At 37.5% G+C, this 10,397-nt stretch overlaps 1 protein-coding gene across 1 annotated transcript; it reads left to right on the top strand.

Moving 5' to 3' along the window:
• The first annotated feature begins 685 nt into the window (after nucleotides 1-685).
• Nucleotides 686-8,090, top strand: LOC107749609 (ubiquitin carboxyl-terminal hydrolase 4-like). The gene is made up of 9 exons (XM_016564780.1): nucleotides 686-891; nucleotides 982-1,208; nucleotides 2,113-2,337; nucleotides 2,488-2,558; nucleotides 3,225-3,340; nucleotides 3,465-3,614; nucleotides 7,015-7,118; nucleotides 7,461-7,549; nucleotides 7,706-8,090. Exons 1-9 carry the CDS (start codon nucleotides 740-742, stop codon nucleotides 7,826-7,828), a joined length of 1,257 nt encoding a protein of 418 aa, XP_016420266.1. The 5' UTR covers nucleotides 686-739; the 3' UTR covers nucleotides 7,829-8,090.
• The last annotated feature ends 2,307 nt before the right edge of the window (nucleotides 8,091-10,397 follow it).

Here is a 10,397-nt window from a genome sequence, read left to right on the forward strand (position 1 = left end):
ACTCATAAGTAAATATGAATGGGAATATACTTCACAGATATTTTACTCATAAGAATTTCTAGGGGTACCAATAATTGTGTCCAACCTGTATTTGAGAAAAACATTTATGTCATAATGATATTTCCCCCCCATTTTAAATTCTTATTCTCCAATGAAAGGTTAGATTTATGTGAATTTTTAAAATAAAAGATCAAAATGATTAACAATGCCAATTTATTTTCACAGCCTCCTTTCTTTGATCATATTTACCAAGGGTGCCAATCATTCTGACCACGACTGTATATTCTGTTTATGTATATACTGTATTCTATATATAGTACCAGTCAAATGTTTGGACACACGAATGGGAAAGTGTCCAAACTTTTGACTGGTACTGTACTATAATATACACAAAGAATATCGGCCGATATATCGATAACGGCCTTTTTTACTCCCTAATATCGGTATCGGCCCCAAAAAGCCCATATCGGTCGGGCTCTAATTATAACATTGTAAATATCTTTACTTTCATTTTTTATCTATTTAATGCCTACTTGTTAATTAAAAGTATTAATTTCTTACAACAACAAAAAAAAAAACTTTTACTGACTCCAAACTTCTGAACTGGAGCATATGTTTATGGAATCGTTTTGCAAAATGTAAGTTTTGCCGTTCAGCTAAGTGTGTTTGAGTGAGTGGCCTCTTACTGATTGTGTCTTTGTGGTTTAGTTATGAGGTGTTAGAGGAAGATAGTGAGAAGATGAACCTGCCAGTGTACTTCAGAGAGAGGCATGCTAAGCACAGCGGAGGCTCTTCGGGCACGATGCTCTTCGGCCAGCCTCTCCTCATCACCGTCCCACGCCACAACCTTACCGTAGATACCCTTTATGATCGTGTGCTGGAGAGGATCGGGTTGGTGTTGTGCTTTAGTGATCTATCTCAATTTTACACCAGTTCTGTTACTGCAGACTTAGTTGACCCTTTATCTGTCTTTTGTTTTAGGCGCTACGTTAAACGTTCACAGGGTACCATTACAGACAGTAGAGCATCTGCCTCGGCCACATCCTCTAGCAGCAGCCAATCACCAGAATGCCTCGCTTCAGTGTCCAGTCACAGCACAGGCCTGAGTGGCTGCAGCAGCCCAGTTTCAGATGGAGCTTCCTGCAGCGCTGGATCCAACGGCAGCAACCACTCTGGAACCTGCAATGGCCCCAATGGAGTTTGTGATGGTAGGACACTGACACTTGCATAATACTCCCAAATGCTGCATTCACACCAGAGTACGTTAGCGGAGTGGAGCGGCAACAATTTCCCCTCCGCGCTCCAAGCATTCAATAATCACTCCGCTCCGGGTTCACCATTTCCCGCTCCACTCCTCGCTCCACTGATCAGAAACACCGCTCCGCTTTCACTCCATGGCTAAATTATTTCACTATGCTTGAAAAATCAGTTCTGTTCAGAAATTATATTAAATGAAAAATAAATGCATAGTACTAGAAGAATAGTTTTACCATGGTTTATTGGAACACTTCAATTAGCCCAAGTCCATATTAAATGACTGCTTAACTCGCTTAGCTTACTTGTCTGTGCAACGTCTCTCTACTATGGCGAAGCTGAGGGTAGTTACTTCAGAAACAGAAAGAATATGCTGTAACTTTTCTGTTTTTAAGCTGATAAACCACAGGACAGCGTTGACCAAATTTTCTTCATTCCTGAATTTATGCGCGCGATCTGTACGTTATGTGCGAGCTTGTGTGTTCTGTCCGTGTGCAGCAATGTATCAGCACATTAGTTTCGAGCGGAGATTAACAAACTACAATTTACAACATGCTTTAACCTCCCGCACTCGTCCATCGCCATTTTAACCTTCATATGTGATCCACATATCTGTCAAGCTAACTAATTATGTTTAATGCGCGAGTTGGCATAATTTGTGCTCGTGATGGAGCGGTAATGGAGTGTTCTCGGAGCGAGAGAAAACCTCAACGCTCCGACTTTCAAAAAATCCGCTCCTAGCTCCAGGCAAAATCACGACGCTCCGCTCACATACTCTGATTCACACTGTCATCCATTTATGTTTTTTTTAACATTCATCAGATACAGATCTGATTTTGTTGTATGCGTTTGTTTCAGGTGATGAGGAAGCCATGGATCACCAGGAGAGTCCAGAACCAGAGAACAGTCATTCAGACACTGTGGATGGAGAGGAGGATTCAGAACCAGAGAACGGGCCCAATTGCAGTGGTGGAAAATCTTTTACTTCTCGACCGAAACTCTTTTCTTTCAGCATGGTCAACTCCTACGGCACAGCCAACATTAGTTCTCTCCCATTTGATGGCAATCTCCTAAAGCTCACAAGTAACTATTACCTTTTTACATTTGATACTAAAAATGAATCAAATAAATCAGGAGGATTATTAACTGTTGCTGTATTTGTCTGACTTTAACTTTTTAGGGTCACTTGCTCTTATTCTTAAAATCAAAACTGACAGATATTCCTTTCTACAGCTCACTCTACAGTAGCCATTGATTGGGATTCAGACACAAAGAAATTGTGCTACGATGACCAGGAGGCTGAGGTAATGCCCTCTAATCCACTAATTGTGCAAAATTACACTACTGTTCAAACGTTTTTGAGACTGCAAGACGTCTCTTATGATCACCAAGGCTGCTTTTATTTAATCAAAATACTAGGGCTGTGACAATAAATCGATGCATCGCGAATTGAGAAATGATTCTGCATCGATTCTGAGCTTTTCCGAGAGACCACCTCCCTGCGTTTTATTTAAGACAAAAGACCAGACCACACTGCAACTTTTATGAGATTTTTTATTTTTAGGGCTGGGAAAATAAATCGATGCATCGCGAATTGAGAAATGATTCTGCATCGATTCTGAGATTTTCCGAAGGCATCGCGATTCTCTCTTGAATCGATTCTAAGCTTAGTTTTTAACAGTGGTGATACTTTTTTTTTTCAGGATAATTTGATGAATAGAAATATAAAAAAACAAGGTTTTTTTTTTTTTTTACTGTCACTTAAATTTTTGCAATTTAATTTAAACTGTTTTTAAAAAGTTTTTACAATTTTTAAAAGTCTTGCCTCAGTTCCCATGCAGTACTGAAATTTTTGGTACAAATACGTGAACTATTATAATGTCTACCATAAACCATAAAAACTGACTAGTCAACCATCTTTTAGCTACCTGCTAAGTCTCCTCAGACATTAATGTGAAGTCTCTCCCCAGGCCTATGACAAACATGAGAGCATGCTACATGCTCAGAAGAAGAAGACTACAGTAGCTTTAAGAGAATGCATCGAGCTCTTTACTACAATGGAGACCCTGGGAGAACACGACCCCTGGTGAGGAGGATGTTCCGATCATTACACATTGTGACATTTATTGCCCATACTTTCAAGGTCAAATGATTTACTGAAGTATTACCACATTTAGTGAAGTTTTATTGATTGCTGTGCTCCTCTGCAGGTACTGCCCCACGTGTAAGAAACACCAGCAGGCCACAAAGAAGTTTGACCTGTGGTCTCTCCCTCGCATTTTGGTCGTGCATCTGAAGCGCTTCTCTTACAACCGCTGCTGGAGAGACAAGCTCGACACTGTTGTAGACTTTCCAATTAGGTAAATCTGTTGCGAGACTAAAATTTTCAAACTAAATTTGGCTGTGAAAATACCCCCAAAAGATAATTTAAAGCTATTATTGTGTTAAATGTTTAGGCTGCAACTGGCTAACATAAAGTATGGAACATAAAAGAAGATAATTTGAGAAACATCTCAGTATTTTTATTCATGCAATGAAAGCAACTGGTGACCAAAACAGCTTTACCAACAGTCTTCAAAATACCTTCTTTTATGTTGTGCTAAGTATGTTGTGAGTAAATGACAGAATTTATTTATTTATTTTTGGTGAACTATCCCTTTTTATTCATTTAATTATTTATTAAATGATACTCTAAAGAAGAAACTAAAACTACCAGCAGGTGGCGGTAAATGTTTTTATGAGTCGATTCGTTCAAACGGCTGATTCATTCAGGTATTCAGTAAACGGTTCACTTTATGAATGGGCCTTTGAATCATTGGTTCACAAGATTCGTTCAAAACGCGGATTCATTCAGAAATTAAACGCCGCCGTGTTGCTCGGAGACGCACAACCGTTCTGCTGTGGCTTTATAGGTAATATTTTCGTTGGCAAAAATTGAACAAAAACACACAATATTGTGTTTAAAATGTAACACATCGGCCTGGCTGGTTCATCATAAAAGAAAAAGTGTCCAATTAAGTGACGTTGACGGCCGACAAAAGGGGGTGCTAATGCAATCTATTTTTGCTTATAATAAACCGAAACTGACGCAAAGGAGAGAGGGCTCGTGATGGCAAGCAAAAAATGTGAAGATAAAGGCGGTTGGGAGAAGCTAAAAGAAAAAAAAAGCGAACAGTTACATCAAGTTACCTTTGCCCGCTTCTCTCGCTATAGAGCACACAGCCTATAGCACTATAGTAAAATCCCAGGACACCCCTAGTCCAAGCGTCCAGCATGGTCTGACATGAATATTCCATTCATTCATAAAGAGACAGCAGCGATTATACAACGGGTTACACTTGAGAGATATTGAGTTAGAAAATAAAGTGTTATTGAAGTAGCCTATAAGGTGATTGCTCCGATTAACATGACACACACACAGACTATGTACGAGTATGAATACTCAAATTGAAGAATTCTGTAGTTTCAGATTTCTAGATTTTGTTTATTATTATGTCTCATACATTTTTGCTTTCTGCTCTTTTTATGTAGATTTCATGCATTTAAGTTCATATAATACATTTATTTCAATCCCCTGCTGAAAAAACAATAGAAACCATCAATAGAATTTGTAATGGTTTTACTGGTTATAATGGAAATTGCATTGGTTTTAATGGAAATTGTAATGGACCCTATTGGTCTCTACTGGTAATTGGTTGCCTGTTATTGTTGTTAAATATTATTATTGTTAAAACCACTTAATCCTAATGTAACATGTCCCAAAACACACTACAGTAAAGCATTATTGCATGGTTTTAATGATTAAAAGTTGATTGTTTGTAATGGTATTTGTAGTGGAAACCAATTAGAATTTCTGTGATGGTTTCTATTGTTTTTTTTCAGCAGGGTCACCATGGGTTTTGTGATGTTATTTGCCATAAATGCGATACATTGATTGCTTTAATATTGTGAGATAGTTGCGGCTGTTTGTAGTTGTGGTGGGCCTATTTGGGAGAAAATCCAGGGCCGTTTTTTACTCCCAGTCCGTCCCTGTTTGGACCTTATACAGTCTATGATTTGCACTCGTGTTCTTGACAAAAACAGCACTCGTGTGATATTGATCTCGCTGCTCGTGTGATATCGCTTATCATATGATATAAATGAGACAAAAACTCATACAGGGGCATTTTTGCCCCAATATCTTGAATTTTAGTGCATAACTTTGTTTATGGGGTTGTTGCCCTGCATCATATTTGTCAGCAGTCAACTGTATGAAATATAAGATGAGGTACAGGTCTGGGGGCGGGGCCAGTTTTTTCATAACTAATTAACGCGTTTCAATTCGCACGGACCATAGGACCGACCGTCACAGAACACGCGATCATGCAGGCCACATGCACACTTCCCAAGATCTCAACTAGATTCGACTAAGTCTGCAAGGTTTGTGAAATTAAATGTTCATTAGTCATTCAAAGATTTGTTTAAATTATATAAATGCATATTTGCGGAATGCTGACGGCAAACAAGAAAGTATTACAATGTTTGCCTTTAATAATATTAAAGGGGTCATATGATATTGCTAAAAAGAACATTATTTGGTGTAATGAAATGTTTTTATGCGGTTTAAGGTAAAAAAAAAAACATTATTTTCCACATACTGTACTTACAACATATTGTAATTACAACACTGTTCCAGAAACACACAGCGTCTCGACATGGCGGCAGCAACAATACTACAGCGAGAATCAAAGTTACGCCTTCTTTCTTTGCGTGAACATTTGGGCGGCGTTATGCAAATCTTCCCACATCGTGACGTAGACATGTGGGGGCGTGTTAGAACGAGCCGTTTTAGGTAGGCGTGGTTGACTCTTAACTTTTATAAAGAATATCTCTTTGGATTTGAGTCTTTGCAACTTTGCAAACTTCTTTATGCACCAAGAGCTTGTAAAACTATATATATATATATATATACATACATACACTCACACAAACACACACACATAATTTATTAAATTTTTTATTATTCCTATTTTTTTAACTACTCTTAAGTCTGTTAATTTTAAAAACATAATATCTTAAAACAGTACTCCAAAAAAACGTGGAACTTGTCCCTAAAAGTAAGACACAACACTGTGTGTCCTCTTCATATAAAGTGCTTGTATTAAATTTCCCAACAGATGGCGCCAAAAAGGTTTTCCCTCCACACAGAATACTTTTGTCATTGTCTTAGGCCTCAATGTACACCTAACTTCAGGTGCAACTTTGTATTAATACATCGGATTTTTATTTTCATCAAATTAATTTGAGTTATAGTGTATTTATAGCATGCAGAATATTGAAACTTCAGATACCAAAAATGCCACATTTCTGGGCGTCTTTTTTTCTCAACATGTTATTTGCCATTTGGCTTTGATCCTATTTGGATTTGGTCAGGGTTACCTTACTGAATGGGAAGAAGGAAAGAGTGCACAAAAGTCAGGTGCAATACGTTTGGTGTCAATTTCTGGGAAGCTGAGTCATGCTTGTCTGGACAGACAATGCCGTTCATTGTGGTAAAAGGAGTACACTAACCCAGAACTGCCGTCTAGTACTTATGTACTGATGTCTTGATTAAAATAATTTCAAATAAACAATTTGATCAGCCACACTTACTGTTGGTGATTTGAACTTTGGTCGTTTTTATGCGTTTTGATGAAATTAAGTTTACAAATGAACTGTTAGAAAACTTCTGGAATTCTGGTGACTTCATGTTTGGAAAAAAAAATATACTTTCTCACACAGGGACTTGAACATGTCAGAGTTTGTTTGTGACCCCAAAGCTGACCCATACGTCTATGACCTCATTGCTGTTTCCAACCACTATGGAGGAATGGGCGGAGGCCACTGTAAGTCACTCAATTTGCACAACTCTCCTATTATTTTATGATAATGAAATCACCCCCTTACTATTCATATGTTCAGTTATGTATTAACAATCATATTAATACATAACTGGGTCGACTCTCAGATTGTGTCAGGAGCCTTTGATTTTCCCTTTATCACCTTCACTTGTTCACCTTTGCAGCCTAGTTGGATATCTCATGTTTGATGGATTACTACAGAAAGTATATCACAGAGTTGATCATTTATGTATTTGTCATTATATTGCTGCCTGGAAATGATAGATTGGTTTGTGTTTGATTGCTGAAGTTCAGCCGTTAAGCACTACGTTTCATTTCCTCTTGCAGACACGGCATACGGCAAGAACAAGGTGGATGGCAAATGGTATTACTTTGACGACAGCAGTGTGTCGTCTGCAACTGAGGATCAGATTGTGGTGAGGCTACTACGCTTTCCGTTTTATTATCTTTTGCAGACTCCTAAAGCATTCCACAGTGGTTAATGAGTCTCAAAGTCCAATATGGAAACTGGGAATTGGCAGTTGCTAGTTTGTAAACTGACTCAGAATTGTCTTTTTTGTTGTTCTCCACAGACTAAAGCAGCCTATGTGCTATTTTACCAACGCAGAGATGCGGACACGCCGTCCAAATCCACCCCCTCCGCATCACTAGGCGGAGCTCCAGAGACCCCGGATGACCACATGGACACCAACTGAGTTTCTTTTAGTCTTTCAAGGACTGGCACTGAAACAAAAACTACATAAAGATGAAATCATCAATGCATCGACGCACATCCCTGGCTACTTCAGTGACTATTAAAGGCTCACAAACAGGCCCTTTGTTTTTAGCTTTATTTTAATTTTTTCTTTCTTTCACACATGCGTCTTTATCAAGAGCCAAAAAAAGAATATTAATAATAAATAAAGAGAATTTTAGTTTGAAGCGTGACATGAAAGACTTTATTCTTGGACCTTGATGCCTGCTGATCATAGAAGCTCATTTCTTTTAGTCTGAAATGAGAACGAGGGTGAAGCGGCAATATAACCTCTCTTTGGACGACATGAATGTTAGATGATCTAGATAAGGAGAGGGGAAATGCCTAGACATAGACTATGTATGCAACATTACGCTCATCTGACATGTTTAAATTATGCCTCTACCCACTTACGTTGGACTCTAGCTATCAGCATCTTGTAACATGTGCCTCGTGTGAAGAATAGACTCTCTGTGTTTAATAACTTAAGCGTGTGGTGATAAGCACAGAGATTCTCTCGGAGAAGCTTGCGCTCTTATATTAAATATTGTCTCCATGTTTCATTTATCCTATCACAAGCCACGCTTTTTGTTAAATATACCATGCCGGAGGGTGAAATATTTCACTTTCAAAGTCGCTCCGCTATAAGGATGCCACAAAATGTCAAGTTTATTATCATGTTGGTTTTTTTGGGGGGGCTGCTCTAATATATTCACACTAACAGCCGTTTACGCCCAAAAACTGTGAAAAGGGAAGCTTACGAAAATGTGGAACAACGTAAGTCACGGTCGTGCCCGAGCATTTTTTTTTCTTTTCCAGATATGATGGTTGTGCTTTGTAATAATCAATTTTTATTTCTTTTTGGTGGATTTTTCTCCTGTCTAAATGGCTTCGGTCCAGAGGAATATTGAATGTGGTGCTAATTTTGACACTTGAACAGGTACAGGTACACGACAAAGAGGAACACAAACAATGTCTGTTCTAATTAAGAACAACCTTATTGATAAAAAGAATAGCTTTTATCATTACCTGTAGATGTACATTGGCACATCTGCCATTAGTTGTGGCATTATGTGTCAAATGGCTTTAGCAACAACTCAAAGCTCAAATGACAAGTGCTTCTTACTGCTAAGAACATAATACACAAAGCATATTCTTTTTTGTGTGGCAAATTAGCATGCTATTTTTGAATCTGCAAAACTAGATGGTTGTTCCCGGTGTTTACCTCTCTATGGTATTGGCAGTCACTGACTGGTAAATCCACTCTTGTTGTTATTTATGGATCCAGATGTAAAATTTAAGACAAACTGATCATAGACTCAAGCTGTCCCCCTGCAGCTCCTTCATTAGTAAAACATCCATTCAAACATTTTTTGTTTTTGTAATTTCATAGACCTTTCTTGCATAGATGTACATAATCATAATCTGGGGCACAGTACATGGCTGCTTTGTGTTCTTCTATTTATCATGCCAACATGTACAACACCAGATTTTGATTAAAGCCTATTTGAATTGAAAATATAATAAAATGCAGAAGCCTGATTATAGGTAGTGGCTTTTTGTTTTTTTCCTTATTATATAACATTAAGTAAATCAATTTGCATCAGATGATTTATGAATCTGTCATAATCTTCAGGATCAGTTAAATGATTCCACGTAGCTACCCATTATTTGTTATTGCTATTTTATATTATTTCCAATTGCACTAGCAATACCAAGGTAATGTGTTTGATTCCAACAGAATGCAAAAACTGATAGAAATGTATAAGCCTTGAATGCAATGCAAGTCGCTTTGCATAAAAGCATCTGCCAAATACGTAAATGTAAATATAAAATGTAAAATTATTGGCTTGAAAGACTCGCATAACTAGTTCGACTGTTTTGAGAGTACATGGTGAAATCTGCATTGGTTTTGGCTGTTGTAAACGGAAACGGATGTATGAATGTTTGCAACATTTTTTTTAATAATGATGTGTGCATTTAGATATTTTTGTTGTGTATTGAATGATGTCAAGCAATCTTATTCTCGCCAACCCTGCATTTATTTGATAAACCGTAAACAATAATATTGTGAAATATTACAATTAAAAAAACTCTTTATATTTCTATATATTTATTCCTATAGTATAATATTTGTGTGTTTAATATGTAATTTATTCTTGTTATTTCTAAGCTGATTTTTCAGCAGCCAGTAATCTGGGCCCGTATTCACAAAATATCTTTTGGCTAAAAGTAACTCATAACTCGCTGATTTAGGAGAAAATATTAAAAATAATGGGCATTTCAGTCCTAAATTTAGGACTCCTAATTTTTTGCTCTAAAAGTATTTCACAAAGTTTTCAGCACTAAAACTAGCTCCTAAATCTGTGAAACATTAGGAGTAGTGAAGAGGACTCCCAAGTCACTAAGACCAAGCCACAAACTATCCTAAAATGGCTGTTGCCGGCAATCTGCCTCAGAACATAAACATTTGAGAAATATTTGACTATAATGAGCTTTTATTGGTTTTGGAGGTTATCCCAACTCCAGAT

Source organism: Sinocyclocheilus rhinocerous, unplaced genomic scaffold (genome assembly GCF_001515625.1).
Source record: "Sinocyclocheilus rhinocerous isolate Xijiao unplaced genomic scaffold, SAMN03320098_v1.1 scaffold3680, whole genome shotgun sequence".
Classification (NCBI taxonomy): Eukaryota; Metazoa; Chordata; class Actinopteri; order Cypriniformes; family Cyprinidae; genus Sinocyclocheilus; species Sinocyclocheilus rhinocerous.

Coding starts and splice junctions, on each gene's coding strand:
- LOC107749609 (XM_016564780.1), top strand. CDS start 740: ATGAACCTGCCAGTGTACTTCAGAGAGAGGCATGCTAAGCACAGCGGA. Junction 892..981: donor CGTGTGCTGGAGAGGATCGG/GTTGGTGTTGTG, acceptor CTTTTGTTTTAG/GCGCTACGTTAAACGTTCAC. Junction 7,119..7,460: donor AGGAATGGGCGGAGGCCACT/GTAAGTCACTCA, acceptor TTCCTCTTGCAG/ACACGGCATACGGCAAGAAC.